General features: G+C 52.1%; 1 protein-coding gene across 1 annotated transcript; it reads right to left on the bottom strand.

Moving 5' to 3' along the window:
* SLC24A1 (solute carrier family 24 member 1) lies at positions 1–14791 on the bottom strand. The gene is made up of 8 exons (XM_038766994.1): positions 13550–14791; positions 9457–9565; positions 5534–5620; positions 4340–4443; positions 2970–3224; positions 2582–2671; positions 791–957; positions 1–287 (listed from the first exon to the last, which is right to left on the bottom strand). The coding sequence occupies exons 1-8, from the start codon at positions 14789–14791 to the stop codon at positions 38–40; spliced, it is 2304 nt and encodes a 767-aa protein (XP_038622922.1). The 3' UTR covers positions 1–37.
* Between the last annotated feature and the right edge of the window lie 3231 nt (positions 14792–18022).

Here is an 18022-nt window from a genome sequence, read left to right as displayed (position 1 = left end):
CGGCGGTATCCCTGGTTGCCCGCCCGCCGGCCGGGCCTCACACGGAGATGGGGCAGGAGATGAGCCGATCTTCCAGCATCACGCTGATGAGCAGGAACACGAAGTAAAGGATGAACATGGTGAAGCCCAGGAGCTTGTTCATTTTCCACTTGCACGAGGCGATGGACGTGATGACGAAGAGGAGCATGAGGAAGAGCAGGACGATGGCGCAGAAGAGACCGTTGCTGCTGACGGGCACTGGCCGCAGCCCGTTGAAGACCGAATACAGGAGCCACGGAACCGGCAGGCTGCGAGGCGGGAGGAGGGAGAGAAGCGGCCTGGCTTAGGGGAAAGAGCCCGGCCTCGGGAGTCGGAGGTCGTGGGGTCTAATCCCACTTTGGGCAAGCCACTTCACTTCTCTGGGCCTCAGTTACCTCATCTGGAAAATGGGGATTAAGACCGTGAGCCCCACCTGGGACAACCTGATCACCTCTGTATGATGGCATTTGTTAAGTGCTTACTATGTGCAATCACTGGGAGAGATACAAGGTCATCAGGTTGTCCCCCGTGGGGCTCACGGTCTTCATCTCCATTTGCCAGATGAGGTAACTGAGGCCCAGAGAAGCGAAGTGACTTGACCAAGGTCACACGGCAGACCAGCGGCGGAGTCAGAATTAGAACCCGTGACCTTCCAACTCCCAGGCCCGTGCGCTAGCCCCTACGCCACGCTGCTTCCCATCAGATACTACTGCTCCTATTGCCGCTGTTGTTTTCAGGCGACGGAATCGCGGAACGCAGGCGGGCCGCTCACCCCACGGTGATGTCAAATATATTGCTGCCCACGGAGCTGGATACGGCCATGTCCCCGAGCCCTTTCCTGGCCACGATGACGCTCGTGATGAGGTCGGGGATGGAGGTCCCGGCGGCCAGGATGGTCAGCCCCATGATCTCTTCGGAAATGCCGATGGTTTCGCCAACCTGACCGGCGGAGGAGTTCAGTCAGGCAGGCAATGGTAATAATAATAATAATAATAATAATAATAATAATAATAATGGCATTTATTAAGCGCTTACTATGTGCAAAAAGCACTGTTCTAAGCGCTGGGGAGGTTACAAGGTGATCAGGTTGTCCCACGGGGGGCTTACAGTCTTCATCCCCATCTTACAGAACAGTGCTTTGCTCATAGGAAGCGCTTAACAAATGCCATCATTTGTCTATCTGCTGTCTATCTCCTCCCCGCCCCTTACCACCACTATCACCACACAGAGACTTCTGACCTCTTAACCCCAGACCATCAGGCCCCATGTGAACTCCCTACTCAACCTCCCCTTCCCTCTGCACAAATCCTCATCCTCGACTCGGGCTACTTCTCCAAAACCAACTCCCTGATCCCCCGGGGTCTCTCCGTCTGTCTCCCCCGACCACCGGCACTCCAGCCCTGGATCTCCTCCCCGGGTCGCTTCCTCCGCTCCTGGTTCTCACATTTTTATTGTTTCCTCCTGCCTTATAAATCCCCTCTCCCCATCCTCATTCTTAGATTGTAGTAATAATGCTAATAGCTATAATATTATTAGGGCACTCATTAAGCACTTACTACATGCCAAGCACTGTCCTAAGCACTGGGGTAGCGCTACCTTCCTTCCTCTTCTTCCTTCCTCACCCCCTCATCCCCCTCTCCATCCCCCCCTTCTTACCTCCTTCCCTTCCCCACAGCACCTGTATATATGTATATATGTTTGTACATATTTATTACTCTATTTATTTTACTTGTACATATCTATTCTATTTATTTTATTTTGTTAGTATGTTTGGTTTTGTTCTCTGTCTCCCCCTTTTAGACCCCACTGTTGGGTAGGGACTGTCTCTATATGTTGCCAACTTGTACTTCCCAAGCGCTTAGTACAGTGCTCCGCACATAGTAAGCGCTCAATAAATACGATTGATGATGATGATGATGGGGTAGAGCCAAGCTAATCAGGTTGGACCCGATCCCTGTCCCACAGGGGGCTCACACGCTTATTCCCCATTTTACAGATGAGGTCACTGAGGTCCAGAGAAGTGAAGGGACTTGGCCAAGGTCACCCAGCAGACAAGTGGCAGAGGCGGGATTAGAACCCAGGCCCTTCTGACTCCCAAGCCCAGGCTCTATTCACAAAGCCTCCCCCCGCAGATTGACTTTCAGAGTCCGGCCGGTTCTAGCCTGGAAGATGCATCCCTATATATGTATATGTGTACATATACCTGTATATATGTATATATGTTTGTACATATTTATTACTCTATTTATTTTACTTGTACATATCTGTTCTATTTATTTTACTTTGTTAGTATGTTTGGTTTTGTTCTCTGTCTCCCCCTTTTAGACCGTGAGCCCACTGCTGGGTAGGGACTGTCTCTAGATGTTGCCAACTTGTACTTCCCAAGCGCTTAGCGCTCAATAAATATGATTGATGATGATGATGATCCCTAGAGATGGGAGCAGGGTGGGCGTTTCACCTCCAAATTCTTGGGGGGCTACGGGCAGTTTCCAGATCCCTCAGAAGGGCATCGGCGGGGGCACGGGGCGAGGCGGCTTCGGAGGGGGAGGGGGCACCTTCTCACCTGGTGAGCCCACCACACCACCAGGTAGGAGAACATGGCTATCCACATGATGGAGCCCAGGAAGGTCAAGGCGAAGAACTTCTTCGACTCCTGTCGAGGTCAGAGCAGCCGGTCGGGGGGCTGATGGGGACGGAGGCCCTCTTCCCCTGGGCGCGGCCCGGCAGGACGGGGGCGACGGGCTGAGGCCTGGGGACCCCTCTTCCCGGGATCCCCTCATCCCCGCCCGCCCTCCCCAGAGTCCCGGCCTCAGATTTTAGGCCCTAAATGTTTTGGGGTGGCCTGCTTCTCACTGCAGGCCCGGGACCCCCCGATTTCGGTTCTTCCACTGCGGGTCCTTCCCGCTGACCCCTGTCCAGCCCCCGACCCCAGCCGGAGCGAGAATCCTCACCGGCCTCCTGACGTCTGGCACGGTCAGCCACAGAGGGAACACGATGGGGAGGAGGAAGAGGTAAATGGCCTGTTTCCTTCTGGTTTCAGGCCACTCCAGGGACAGGGGCTTCTCGTTTTCTTCCTCCTCATCGTCATCCTCCTCATCGTCATCGTCTTCATCGTCGTCCTCTTCACTGCCATCGTCCCCCCCGCCATCTCCTCCGTCTCCAGGACACTGGTCTTGGCCTGTGGCGTCCTCTCCCTCGGGAGGTTCCTGAAAACGGGATCAACCAGCAGCCACGTACACACGGGAGCCGGGTCCGCCCAGGAGACATGTATGTGTCCCCGGCCCCTTGTGGGATGCCCGTCCGAGCTCCCACGGCAGGGTAGAGCGGCTCCCGCCAGCACAGGCCCGAGAAGCGTTGGTCCGACCGGAATCCTCCCGGTGTCCCTGATCCCGCCGGAAATTATTACTACTTGTACAGACTAGACTGTGAGCCCACTGTTGGGTAGGGACCGTCTCTATGTGTTGCCAACTTGTACTTCCCAAGCGCTTAGTACAGTGCTCTGCACACAGTAAGCGCTCAATAAGTACGATTGAATGTCTGTCTTCCCCCGTCTAGACTGTGAGCTTGTTGTGGACAGGGATCGTCTCTCTTTATTGTTGTATCGTACTTTCCCAAGCGCTTAGTCCAGTGCTCTGCACACAGTAAGCGCTTAATAGATACGATTCTACGTATTTTTATGTATAAATTGTTGGGTAGGGATTGTCTCTGATGTTGAATTGTATTTCATTCATTCATTCGATCGTATTTATTGAGCGCTTACTGTGTGCAGAGCACTGGACTAATCAATCAATCAATCATTCAATCGTGTTTATTGAGCGCTTACTGTGTGCAGAGCACTGGACTAATCAATCAATCATTCAATCGTATTTATTGAGCGCTTACTGTGTGCAGAGCGCTGGACTAAGCGCTTGGGAAGTCCAAGTTGGCAACATATAGAGACGGTCCCTACCCAACAGTGGGCTCACAGTATTTGCCAAGTGCTTAGTGCAGTGCTCTGCATACAGTAAGCGCTTGATAAATACGATTGGATGAACGATTGAATCATTTCTAATAATGCATGCATAATAATCATTTCTATGGATTTATATGTATTTTTATGTATAAGTACGATTGACTTGATGAATGAAGGATCGCCAGCCAACGGCCCCGGGCCTCCCGCCCGGGGTGAGGCAATCAATCAGTCAATCAATCCTATTTATTAAGCGCTTCGAGTGTGCAGAGTGCAAGACTAAGCGATCGGCAAAAGCCAGACGTCCCTCCGGCCACACTCAGGGGCTGGCGGAGGGGTCCGGAGGAAGCCCCGGTGGTCTCCCCGACTTACCGTGTCCCCGTCCCCCGGTTCCCGGTGGCCGGGGGTCTCCTCGAGGTCCTGCTGGGACTGGGGGTCGGAGGACAGTGTGTCGGCGGGCTCCTGAGACGAGGCCACTTGGAGGAAGGAGAGGAAGAGGGGTTGAGCTTCCCTGGCCAGGGTGGGGTGGGGCAGCCGCCTAAAAACTGGACCTAATGTTCCCTCTGCCTTTAGAGAAGCGGCGTGGCTCAGTGGAAAGAGCCCGGGCTTTGGAGTCAGAGGTCATGGGTTCAAATCCCAGCTCCGCCAATTGCCAGCTGGGTGACTCTGGGCAAGTCACTTAGCTTTTCTGTGCCTCAGCTACCTCATCTGTAAAATAGGGATTAATAATAATAATAATAATAGCATTTATTAAGCGCTTACTGTGTGCAAAGCACTGTTCTAAGCACTGGCAAGGTGATCAGGTTGTCCCACATGGGGCTCCCAGTCTTCAGCCCCATTTTACAGAGGAGGTTAACCGAGGCCCAGAGAAGTGAAGTGACTTGCCCAAAGTCACACAGCTGACAACTGGCAGAGCCGTGATTCGAACGCATGACCTCTGACTCCAAAGCCCGGGCTCTTTCCACTGAGCCACGCTGCTTCTCTACTTAAATTAAGATTAAGACTGTGAGCCCTTCGTGGGACAACCCGATCGCCTTGTAACCTCCCCAGCGCTTAGAACAGTGCTTTGCACATAATAAGGGCTTAATAAATGCCATCATTATTATTACCTCCGTAAGTCACGGCAACTTTCCACTCATTCATTCATTCAATCGTATTTATTGAGCGCTTACTGTGTGCAGAGCACCGGACTAAGCGCTTGGGAAGTAAATTGGGCAACAGATAGAGACAATCCCAACCCAACAATGGGCTCACAGCCTGCAGTCCACACGCCCTAGGCAGCCCCCTTCCTCTTGGGCAGGTCCTCACCCCAAAGGCAGCAGCCCCCCAATCCCACGCCCTTCGCCGCCCTCAGAAGAATGTGGCCCACTGGCCCAGAAAGCCTGGGTACTTTTGGATTTCCCTAAGCGCTCAGTCCAGTGCCCCGCCATGCCCAGTGGATGCTCGCGCACGCACGTGTGATTTGCGCTCAATAAATACGATTGAGCGAATGAATGAATGAATGAATGAATAGGCATAGATGTGTGTTTGTGTGCGAGTGCGTGGGCACGTCCTGCATCGGCTCACCTGGGGGTTTGCGTCCTTTTTTGACCTCAGTGTCTGTTTGGCCCTTGGCCAGGCCGCTCAGAATCTCTGCCTTGTCTCTGACGTGCGCTGCGGAGAAGCAAGGCAGGAAGAAGGGCTCTCAGGCTTCAGTCCCCTGGGCAGGGATGGCGACAGGAGCCACGGACCCTCCCTCTTCCTCCCTCCCTCTTCCTCCCTCCCTCTTCCTCCCTCCCTCTTCCTCCCTCCCTCTTCCTCCCTCCCTCCTCTCCATCCTCACCTCTCGCTCTTTCCCTCACCCCCCAGCCCCTCCTGGTCTGGGCCCTTCCTGCCGGAGCAGGCCTAGCTTCCCACTGCTGTGGGATGCAGCCTAATTGGGGAAGCAGGGGTGGTCCTTGACCGACCGCGGAGGCCTCTGGGAAAGGCCCCCATCGTGCTACGGTTTGGGAAGACCGATCTGATGGCTTATTTGGGGGGCTCTTGGGACGGCTCTCAGTAGCAAGGAGAAGGAGGAGGACGGGAAACGCAAGTTGTGCCGAGTTTTGCTGATATGCGGTCCCAGGATGAGGTGGAACATTCCTTGGGACTGTGAGCCCACTGTTGGGTAGGGACTGTCTCCATATGTTGCCAACTTGTACTTCCCAGGCGCTTAGTACAGTGCTCTGCATACAGTAAGAGCTCAATAAATACGATTGATTGATTGGGAAACCATCTGGCTCTGTCTGTTGACCTGAGTGACCCTGAGGGTCTTAGCCCTGGGCCGATTTAACGACAGATGCGTTCTCTAGTCCTCAAGCCTCCGATCCCCTTCCCACCCACCCATCTGCCTCAGTGGCTCCCCCCGCCCTCCATTTTCCATTTCTGGCAGGGCTTGACTGGAACATCCCTTCCGAGACCCCGATCTAAACCCGTGCGACGCATGTCCGTTTAACTTCCCTCTCGGCTAGTGTCTCCCCAACGGCCTGGATAATTTCGTTGAAAGGTGTCGAGGCGGGCGGGACAGGCGTTTTGGGGAGGCAGGGCAGCAGCGGAGACAGAACGGCGGGGCCAGAGAAGCCCAAATTGGGCCATTTCTTGAGAGCCTCTCAGCTCTCTGACCTCAAGTGGTAGTCAGTCATGGAATTTACTGAGCGCCCCCGGTGCGGAGCACGGTGCTAAACCTTGCGGAAAGTATCACAGAAAAACCAGGTGTGTTCCCGGCTCATAAGACACTTGCAAGCACGGTGGGATCTCATCTGCTCTGGCACGGGTCCCTCTCCTGGCATTAGAGCGTCGGCTAGGGCCAGGGCTTGGTTTTGCATGGACGGGGCCCAGCTGAGTGGGGGTCTCCAGCGAACACCCCCCAACACAGCCGATGGGGTCACACAGATTCCAGCCTGCAGCGAGGACGTGCCATTTTCTCCCTGTCCGTGAGACTCTCTCCCTTTCTCTCTCCTTCTTTCATTCTCTCTCTGTCTCTGTTTCACTCTCTCTGTCTCTCACTCCATCTCCCTCTTTCACTCTCACTCTGTCTCTCTCCCTTTCTGTCTCTGACTCTCTCCCTCTCCCCCTGTCTCTTGCTCTCTTTCACTCTTTGTCTCTTGTTTTTCCACCTTAAAACGGCTGTCTGGAAGGGTCTTACTGTCAGGCTCCAGGCCAGGCCATGCCAGTGGGGGCTCTGGGTCTCCCAGCCTCCACCTTATTCCTTTCCCGGCCCCAACCCCAGACCCCCCAGCTCCTCCAGCCCTCACCCCTATCTCTTTCGGGTTTTCACGGACTGGACATAACCAGAGACCCAAAGCGGGAGACAGGCCGAAGCCTGAAATTTCACAGCACCTGTCCGCCTTACCTACAAGCAGCCCCCCCAACTCTGTTCCTCTATATCTCTCATGGTCTCTGTCTCCCTATTACCTCTGTCTCTTCCTCCCTCTGTCTCTCTGCCTCTTTCTACTCTCTGCTTTAGTCCTGAGAAGCAGCATGGCTGAAAGCAGCCTCCCCAACTCTGCTCCTCTATATCTCTCACGGTCTCTGTCTCCCTATTACCTCTGTCTCTCTGCCTCTTTCTACTCTCTCTGCTTTAGTCTTGAGAAGCAGCATGGCTGAAAGCAGCCCCCCAACTCTGCTCCTCTGTATCTCTCACGGTCTCTGTCTCCCTATTATCTCTATCTCTTCCTCCCTCTGTCTCTCTGCCTCTTTCTACTCTCTCTGCTTTAGTCTTGAGAAGCAGCATGGCTGAAAGCAGCCCCCCCCACTCTGCTCTTCTATATCTCTCACGGTCTCGGTCTCCCTATTACCTCTGTCTCTTCCTTCCTCTGTCTCTCTGCCTCTTTCTATTCTCTCTGCTTTATAATAATAATAATAATAATAATAATAATAATAATGGCATTTGTTAAGCGCTTACTATGTGCAAAATCTTGAAAAGCAGCATGGCTGAAAGCAGCCCCCCCAACTCTGCTCCTCTATATCTCTCACGGTCTCTGTCTCCCTATTACCTCTGTCTCTTCCTCCCTCTCTCTGCCTCTTTCTATTCTCTCTGCTTTATAATAATAATAATAATAATAATGGCATTTGTTAAGCGCTTACTATGTGCAAAGTCTTGAGAAGCAGCGTGGCTGAAAGCAGCTCCCCCAACTCTGCTCCTCTATATCTCTCACGGTCTCTGTCTCCCTATTACCTCTGTCTCTTCCTCCCTCTGTCTCTCTGCCTCTTTCTATTCTCTCTGCTTTATAATAATAATAATAATAATAATGGCATTTGTTAAGCGCTTACTATGTGCAAAATCTTGAAAAGCAGCGTGGCTGAAAGCAGCCCCCCCAACTCTGCTCCTCTGTATCTCTCACAGTCTCTGTCTCCCTATTACCTCTGTCTCTTCCTCCCTCTGTCTCTTTGCCTCTTTCTATTCTCTCTGCTTTATAATAATAATAATAATAATGGCATTTGTTAAGCGCTTACTATGCGCAAAATCTTGAGAAGCAGCGTGGCTGAAAGCAGCCCCCCCCAACTCTGCTCCTCCATATCTCTCACGGTCTCTGTCTCCCTATCACCTCTGTCTCTTCCTCCCTCTGTCTCTCTGCCTCTTTCTACTCTCTCTGCTTTAGTCTTGAGAAGCAGCATGGCTGGGAAGCAGCGTGGCTTAGTGGAAAGAGCCCGGGCTTGGGAGTCAGAGGTCATGGGTTCTAATCCCGACTCTGCCCCGTGTCAGCTGTGTGATCTGGGGCAAGTCGCTTCACTTCTCTGTGCCTCAGTGACCTCATCTGGAAAATAATAATAATAATAATAATAATGGCATTTATTAAGCACTTACTATGTGCAAAGCACTGTTCTAAGCGCTGGGGAGGTTACAAGCTGATCAGGTTGTCCCCCGGGGGGCTCACAGTCTTAATCCCTATTTTACAGATGAGGTAACTGAGGCACAGAGAAGTGAAGTGACTTGCCCAAGGTCACGCAGCTGACCTGCGGTGGAGCCGAGATTTGAACCCATGACCTCTGACTCCAAAGCCTGGGCTCTTGCCACTGAGCCACGCTGCTTCTCTAAAGGCAGACGAAGTAGATTACTTTGTATCTACTCCAGTGCAGCTGGCACATAATAAGCATTTAGCAAATACCATTGAAAAATAGAAAAAATGGGGATTAAGACTGTAAGCCCCACGTGGGGCGACTTGATAACCTTGTATCTGTCCCAGCGCTTAGAACAGTGCTTGGCGCTTAACAAATGCTATCATTTTATTATTATTATTCTCAGTCTCTCCACCTCTCTCAGCCACGGTCTCGCTGGCTGTCTCTCCGTCCATCTTCCATCCTGTGACCCCTCGTGCGGGGTGTGCCTGGAGGGGAAAGTCTGGAGGCCTCAGGAGTGGCGGTGGTCGGACGTGGGGAAGGGGTGGCAGGGGTGGACTCGGGGTCCGGGGGCGACAGGGATGGACCCCCGGGAGTCTGGGGGCCACGAGGCCCCGGTGGGACCGTCTTACCTTCCCCCAGGGGGTCCAAGGTGTGGATCATGAGCTGAAAGATGGTACTGCGGAGCATGCTGTTGTGGAGCGAGGCCGAGCTGCTTCCCTGGAACAGCAAGGACGGGAGCTGGGCAGAGGGGAGAGATGGTGCCCGAGGGGGCAGGAATCAGTCAATCAATCAATCAATCAATCATATTTATTGAGCGCTTACTGTGTGCAGAGCACTGTACTAAGCGCTTGGGAAGTACAAGTAAAAGTCCCCTTTTAGACTATGAGCCCACTGTTGGGTAGGGACTGTCTCTATATGTTGCCAACTTGTACTTCCCAAGCGCTTAGTACAGTGCTCTGCACACAGTAAGCGCTCAATAAATACGATTGATGATGATGATGGAACATAGTAAGCACTTAATAAACACCACTGAAAAAAACTGGTTCCAATTTACAGTGACACAGCTGAGGCCATGGTTCTCAGAAACCCTCGGCGCCCACAGAATCCCGGTGGTGTGTGCTTTGGCGCCTAATCAATCAATCAATCAATCAATCCTATTGAGCGCTTACTGTGTGCAGAGCACTGTACTAAGCGCTTGGGAAGTACAAGTTGGAACACAGTAAGTACTTAATAAACACCATTGAAAAAACTAGTTCCAATTTACAGTGACACAGCTGAGGCCATGGTTTTCAGAAACCCTCGGTGCCTGTAGAATCCCGGTGGTGTGTGCTTTGGTGCCTAATCAATCAATCAATCAATCAATCGTATTTATTGAGCGCTTACTGTGTGCAGAGCACTGTACTAAGCGCTTGGGAAGTACAAGTTGGAACATAGTAAGCACTGAATAAACACCATTGAAAAAAACTGGTTCCAATTTACAGTGACACAGCTGAGGCCACGGTTCTCAGAAACCCTCGGTGCCTGTAGAATCCTGGTGGTGTGTGATTTGGCGCCTAATCAATCAATCAATCAATCAATCAATCAATCGTATTTATTGAGCGCTTACTGTGTGCAGAGCACTGTACTAAGCGCTTGGGAAGTACAAGTTGGAACATAGTAAGCACTTAAACACCATTGAAAAAAACTGGTTCCAATTTACAGTGACACAGCTGAGGCCATGGTTCTCAGAAACCCTCGGTGCCTGTAGAATCCTGGTGGTGTGTGATTTGGCGCCTAATCAATCAATCGTATTTATTGAGCGCTTACTGTGTGCAGAGCACTGTACTAAGCGCTTGGGAAGTACAAGTTGGAACATAGTAAGCACTTAAACACCATTGAAAAAAACTAGTTCCAATTTACAGTGACACAGCTGAGGCCATGGTTCTCAGAAACCCTCGGCACCAGTAGAATCCTGGTGGTGTGTGCTTTGGCGCCTAATCAATCAATCAATCGTATTTATTGAGCGCTTACTGTGTGCAGAGCACTGTACTAAGCGCTTGGGAAGTACAAGTTGGCAACATAATCCCCTCCCTGGTCGCTGCCAGCCGCATTCCCGAGGAGGCAGTGGAGGTCACATAAGGGCAGGAACCCTGGACCGTGAGATTCACCCTTGGCCTCTGTAAATTCCTTAAAGCGGGATGGATTACGCGGCTAAATCTCCAATGCCAAAGCTGTTTGCGGCCCCTGGCATATCTGGGAAAAACTGTCATAATGATCGGGTTGTTGGTGAATAATAATAACAATAATAGCATTTATTAAGCGCTTACTATGTGCAAAGCACTGTTCTAAGCGCGAGGGAAGTTACAAGGTGATCGGGTTGTCCCACATGGAGCTCACAGTCTTAATCCCCATTTTCCAGACGAGGTAGCTGAGGCACAGAGAAGTGACGTGACTTGCCCAAAGTCATACAGCTGACAAGTGGCGGAGCTGGGATTTGAACCCATGACCTCTAACTCCAAAGCCCGGGCTCTTTCCACTGAGCCACGCTGCTTCAGCGGTGAAGTGCCACTGTATGCCGGGCACTGGGGTAGACACCAGATCATCTCTTCGGATTTGATCCCCGTCCCAAACGGGGCTCCTGGCCTAATTAGGGGGGAAATATTTAATCCCCGTTTTACAGATAACTGTCATTTTATTTATTTCTATTCATGTCTGTCTCCTCCTCTAAACCCCCGCCCCCTCAAATGCTATTTACTTTTTTTCTATGTGTTAGGGACTGTACTAAGCACTGGGATGGATACAAGCAAATCGAGCTGGACACAGTCCCTGTCACGTTTGGACTCACAGTCTCAATCCCCATTTGACAGATGAGGTAACTGAGGCCCAGAGAATAATAATAATAATAATGGCATTTATTAAGCACTCACTATGTGCAAAGCACTGCTCTAAGCGCTGGGGAGGTTACAAGGTGATCAGGTTGTCCCACGGGGGGCTCACAGTTTTAATCCCCATTTTCCAGATGAGGTAACTGAGGCACAGAGAAGTGAAGTGACTTGCCCAAAGTCACACAGCAGACAGTTAGCAGAGCCGGGATTTGAACCCATGACCACTGACTCCAAAGCCCAGGCTCTTTCCATTGAGCCATGCTGCTTCCAGAGCAGTGAAGAGACTTGCCCGAGGTCGCACAGCAGACAGGTGGCGGAGCCGGGATTAGAATAATAATGATAATAATGATGATAATGATGGTATTTGTTAAGCGCTTACTATGTGCCAAGCACTGTTCTAAACGCTGGGGTAGATACAAGGTAATCAGGTTTCCCACGTGGGGCTCACAGTCATTATGAGCCCGTTGTTGGGCAGGGACCGTCTCTATGTGTTGCCGACTTGTACTTCCCAAGCGCTTAGTCCGGTGCTCTGCACACAGTAAGCGCTCAATTAATAGAGAAGCAGCGTGGCTCAGTGGAAAGAGCCCGGGCTTTGGAGTCAGAGGTCGTGGGTTCAAATCCCGGCTCCGCCACTTGTCAGCTGTGTGACTTTGGGCAAGTCACTTCACTTCTCTGGGCCTCAGTTCCCTCGTCTGGAAAATGGGGATTAAGTCCGTGAGCCCCACGTGGGACAACTTGATTACCCCAGCGCTTAGAACAGTGCTTTGCACATGGTAAGCGCTTCACAAATGCCATCGTGATTATTATTATTAATCCCCATGTTACAGATGAGGGAACGGAGAAGCGAAGTGGCTTGCTCAGGGTCACACAACAGACGTGTGGGGGAGCTGGGATTAGAACCCACGACCTTTTAACTCCCAGGCCCGGGCTCCGTCCTCTACGCCCCGCTGCTTCTCGACTGTACATATTTATTACTCTATTTATTTATTTATTTTACTTGGACCTATCTATTCTATTTATTTTATTTCATTAGTATGTTTGGTTTTGTTCTCCGTCTCCCGCTTTTAGACTGTGAGCCCACTGTTGGGTAGGGACTGTCTCTATATGTTGCCAATTTGTACTTCCCAAGCGCTTAGTACAGTGCTCTGCACATAGTAAGCGCTCAATAAATACGATTGATGATGATGATGATGACTGTCTCTAGATGTTGCCAACTTGGACTTCCCAAGCGCTTAGTACAGTGCTCTGCACACAGTAAGCGCTCAATAAATACGATTGATGATGATGACTGTACATATTTATTACTCTATTTTACTTGTACATATCTATTCTATTTATTTTATTTTGTTAGTATGTTTGGTTTTGTTCTCTGTCTCCCCCTTTTAGACTGCGAGCCCCCTGTTGGGTAGGGACTGCCTCTAGATGTTGCCAACTTGTACTTCCCAAATGCTTAGTACAGTGCTCTGCACACAGTAAGCGCTCAATAAATACGATTGATGATGATGACTGTACATATTTATTACTCTATTTATTTATGTATTTTACTTGGACATATCTATTCTATTTATTTTATTTTGTTAGTATATTTGGTTTTGTTCTCCATCTCCACCTTTTAGACTGCGAGCCCCCTGTTGGGTAGGGACTGTCTCTAGATGTTGCCAACCTGGACTTCCCAAGCGCTTAGTCCAGTGCTCTGCACACCGTAAGCGCTCAATAAATACGATTGATTGATTGATTGATTGAGTGTAGACTGTAAACTCGTCATGGGCAGGGAATGCGTCCCCTCCCAAGTGCTCAGTCCAGCGTCCCGCACCCAGTCGGCGCCCAGCGAGTGAGTGACCGTGGCTGCCCGACTGACCTGAGGGGCGTCTCCCCCAGCCGTGACGGAGGCGGCCGCCATCCTCCGACCAACCTGCCCCTTGACCCAGGCCTCCAGCGGGCGGTTCCACTTCATGGCGAAGACGTAGAGGACGTAGGCGGCGAGCAGCGCGAGGCTCTCCCACCAGGCCATGACGCTGTCCAGGAAGAAGGCGATGAGCATCAGCAGGTCCAGGATGTAGAAGGAGACGTCTCTGAACAGGGGCCACCAGGTCAGGTGGAGGATCTCCCGGGAGAACAGGGCGCACGTGCCGACGACGAACAGGAGGTTGAAGACGGCCGAGCCCACGATGGTGCCGATGCCCACGTTGCTGTGGGAGACGAAGACCCCGATGAGGGAGGTGAAGAGCTCGGGGGCGGACCCCCCGGCCGCCATGAAGGTGGCCCCGGCCACGTCCTCCGAGATCTCCAGCTTGGAGGTGATGACGCCCAGGGCGGGCACGAAGTACTCGTCGCACACGACGGCCAGGGCCACAAACACGTACATCATGCCCGACACGTGCAGCAGGACCCAGCCCCGCCGCCGCTCCTCCACGCCGAACACGTCCTCGGGGTACTCGGCCTTGGGGTGAGGCCGGGGGCGGCCGGGCCCCGGCGCCGGCGGCGGGCCGGGCGCCGCGGCCTCCGGGGAAGGCCCGGGCCTCGCCGTGGACCCTCCGGGCGCCGGCTCCACGAACACGCAGTGCCCGGTTTTGACCCCGGGGACGCCGGGGCCTAACGTGGCCGCCGGGGCCCGGGCGGGAGTTTCCGCGGCCACGGGCGGGAGTGTCGGCGATGGTTCCGTCCCCTCGGGGGTCTCGCCCGGCCCCGCTGGGTTTCTGGGGGCTGGGGTGTCGTCTCCCGCCTTCGTTTCGGAGACGGTCGGGGGGCTGGTCCTGGCCGGCCGCTCGGACCGGGCCATGGGGTGGTCCTTTCCCGTCCCCCTGGGAGGGGTCCGGGTGGCCTTTCCCGCCGTGGCCCCGGGGGTCACGACGGGGTCGCTCTGTGGCTCATTGCCCGGGCCCAGGATTTCACCCCTGGACGGGTCCCCGCCGGCCCGTCTTACGGGGCGCCGAGCCCACGTGTCCCCCGCTGCAGAAGCGGGGGCCCAGGGGCTCCAGAGGAGCCGGTGGGTGGACACAAGGAGCACGAGGACCGAAAGGAAGAGGACTCGGCCCCACCGCAGCCGTCTCCTCCCTGAGGGCCTCCTCTCCCGGCCCCCCAGCTCCATCGGCGCCTCCATTACGCCCGGCGCCAACCGATAGGAAGGAGCCTGTCACGCACAGCAACGGGGGTCCGGCTCCGCTCCTGGATTTGGGGGTCCCGTTGGGGCAGGGGTTGCCATGGAGGCCCGGGAGGGAGGCTTCGCCTGCAGATCCTGAAAGAGAAAAATAGTCAGAGCCGCCAGCCAGAGCTGGGCTGCTTCCCACGCCCGGCCCTACTCCGTCCATCAACCGGTACTATTTATTGAGCACCTACTACGGGCAGAGCACTGGACTAAGCGTTGGGGGGAGTGTGGTCGAGTGAGAAGACCCGATCCCCACCTTCCAGGAGTTTCCAGTCTAGCAATTCCTCCCATGATACAAGTGGGTTTTTGCACTTTTTCTCTCATTCATTCATTCATTCATTCAATCGTATTTATTGAGCGCTTACTGTGTGCAGAGCACTGTACTAAGGGATAATAAACAGAGCCAATCCCTGCCCACAACGAGCTCACAGTCTAGAGTTGGGGGAGACAGACAGATCTCCAGACAGAAGCAGCGTGGCTCGGTGGAAAGAGCACGGGATTGGGAGTCAGAGGTCATGGGTTCTAATTCCGACTCCACCACTTGTCTGCTGTGTGACTCTGGGCAAGTCACTTAACTTCTCTGTGCCTCAGTTCCCTCCTCTGTAAAATGGGGATGAAGACTGTGAGCCCCACGTGTGGCACATAGTAAGTGCTTAACAAATACCATCGTTATTATTATTATTATTATCTCCAGGCCTGTGAGACACCCCATGGCCCGCCTCAATATGCTGGGCTCACCCTTTCTGAGAGAGATGAAAAGCAGCGTGGCCTGGCGGCTACAATCTGGGTCTGAGAGTCAGAAGGACCTGGGTTCTAATCCCGGGCTCTGCCATTTGTCCGCTGTGTGACCTCAGACATTCTATTTATTTTATTTTCTTAATATGTTTTGTTTTGTTGCCTGTCTCCCCCTTCTAGACTGTGAGCCTGCTGTTGGGTCGGAACCGTCTCTATATGTTGCCATCTTGGACTTCCCAAGCGCTTAGTCCAGTGCTCTGCACACAGTAAGCGCTCAATAAATACAATTGATTGATTGATTGATCCACTCTACCTTATCGCTCTCTCCCAAGCATGTTTATTCTATTTATTTTATTTTGTTAATATGTTTTGTTTTGTTCTCTGTCTCCCCCTTCAAGACTGTGAGCCCGCTGTTGGGTCGGAACCGTCTCTATATGTTGCCAACTTGGACTTCCCAAGCGCTTAGTCCACTGCTCTGCACACAGTAAGCGCTCAATAAATACGATTGAATGAATGAATAAATGAAGCTCTTAGACCAGTGCTCTGCAAACGGTAATTGCTCTTAATAAATACATTTTTTAAAGAGTAAAAGAGCATCTCGAGCGGGGTACGGTTTTAACCTATTTTATCAGTCTTAGTTCATATTTTGAATAAGCTTATAGGTAGTCACTCTTTCCACCTTCAAAGCTTTATTGAAGTCACAGCTCCCCAACTAAGCCCTCATTTCCTCTTCTCCCACTCCCTTCTGAATCGCCCTAGCACTTGGATTTCCACCCTTTATTTAGTCCTCCCTCAGCCCCACAGCACCTAATAATAAAAATAATAATGGTATTTGCTAAACACTTACTATGTATCCACTATGGGGTGGATACCAGCAAATCGGGTTGGACACAATTCCCGGCCCACGTGGGGTTCACGGTCTCAATCCTCATTATACAGGTGAGGGAAGTCAGGCCCAGAGAAGTGAAGTGATTCACCCAAGGTCACACAGCGGACAAGTGGCGGAGCCGCCTATATACCTATCTGTAGTTTATTTATTTCTATTAATGTCTACCTCCCCCTCTAGACTGTAAGCTCGTTGTGGGCCGGGAACGCGTCTACCTATTCTATCATCCTCTCCCAAGCGCTTAGTCCAGTGCTCTGCACACAGTAAGCGCTCAGTACATACAACTGATTGACTGAGATAGTCACCCCCACCCCTCCAAATACGTTCACCTCCTTTTTGTACTCGGCCAATATCATTATTATCCATCATCATCATCATCATCATCAATCGTATGTATTGAGCACTTACTATGTGCAGAGCACTGTACTAAGCGCTTGGGAAGTACAAATTGGCAACATATAGAGACAGTCCCTACCCAACAGTGGGCTCACAGTCTAAAAGGGGGAGACAGAGAATAAAACCAAACATACTAACAAAATAAAATAAATAGAATAGATATGTACAAATAAAATAAATAAATAAATAGAGAATATCACCCTCCACCTTCGGTGGAAGACAGTGATAATGATAAGGATGGCATTTATTAAGCGCTTACTATGTGCAAAGCACCGTTCTAAGCACTGGGGAGGTTACAAGGTGATCAGGTTGTCCCACGGGGGGCTCCCAGTCTTCATCCCCATTTGACAGATGAGGTAACTGAGGCCCAGGGAAGTGAAGTGACTTGCCCACAGTCACCCAGCTGACAAGTGGCGAAGCCGGGATTTGAACCCATGACCTCCGACCCCAAAGCCTGGGCTCTTTCCACTGAGCCACGCTGCTTCCCTAATGATGATGAAACAGAAACAGAGCCCGGGACTGGGAGTCAAAAGAACCTGGATTTTAATCCCAGCTCTGCCGCTTTGCTGTGGGACCTTGGGCGAGTCACTTTCCTTCTCTGTGCCCCAGTTACCTCATCCGTAAAATGGGGATGAAGACCGTGAGCCCCAGGTGGGATGGGGACCGCATCCAACTTGATTAGCACAGTGCTCTGCACATAGTAAGCGCTCAATAAATACGATTGATGATGATGATCTATCGCAGTGCTTAGAACAGAGCTTGGTACATAAGCGCTTAACAAATACCATCATCATCATCATTTTTTTTTGATGGCATTTATTAAGCGCTTACTATGTGCAAAGCACTGTTCTAAGCGCTGGGGAGGTTACAAGGTGATCAGGTTGTCCCACGTGGGGCTCACAGTCTTAACCCCCATTTTACAGATGAGGTAACTGCGGCACAGAGAAGTGAAGTGACTTGCCCACAGTCACCCAGCTGACAAGTGGTGGAGCCGGGATTTGAACCCATGACCTCCGACTCCAAAGCCCGGGCTCTTTCCACTGAGCCACGCTGTCACTTCAATGGGCCTCAGTTACCTCACCTGTAAAATGGGGGTGAAGACTATGAGCCCCTTGTGGGACAGGGACTGTGTCAGCCCACATCCTCTCCCTGGCCCGGAATGCCCTCCC

This window comes from Tachyglossus aculeatus, chromosome 26 (assembly GCF_015852505.1).
Source record: "Tachyglossus aculeatus isolate mTacAcu1 chromosome 26, mTacAcu1.pri, whole genome shotgun sequence".
NCBI lineage: Eukaryota > Metazoa > Chordata > Mammalia > Monotremata > Tachyglossidae > Tachyglossus > Tachyglossus aculeatus.
The sequence above is the reverse complement of the archived record's forward strand: the minus strand, read 5'-3'. Positions and strand labels throughout refer to the sequence as shown.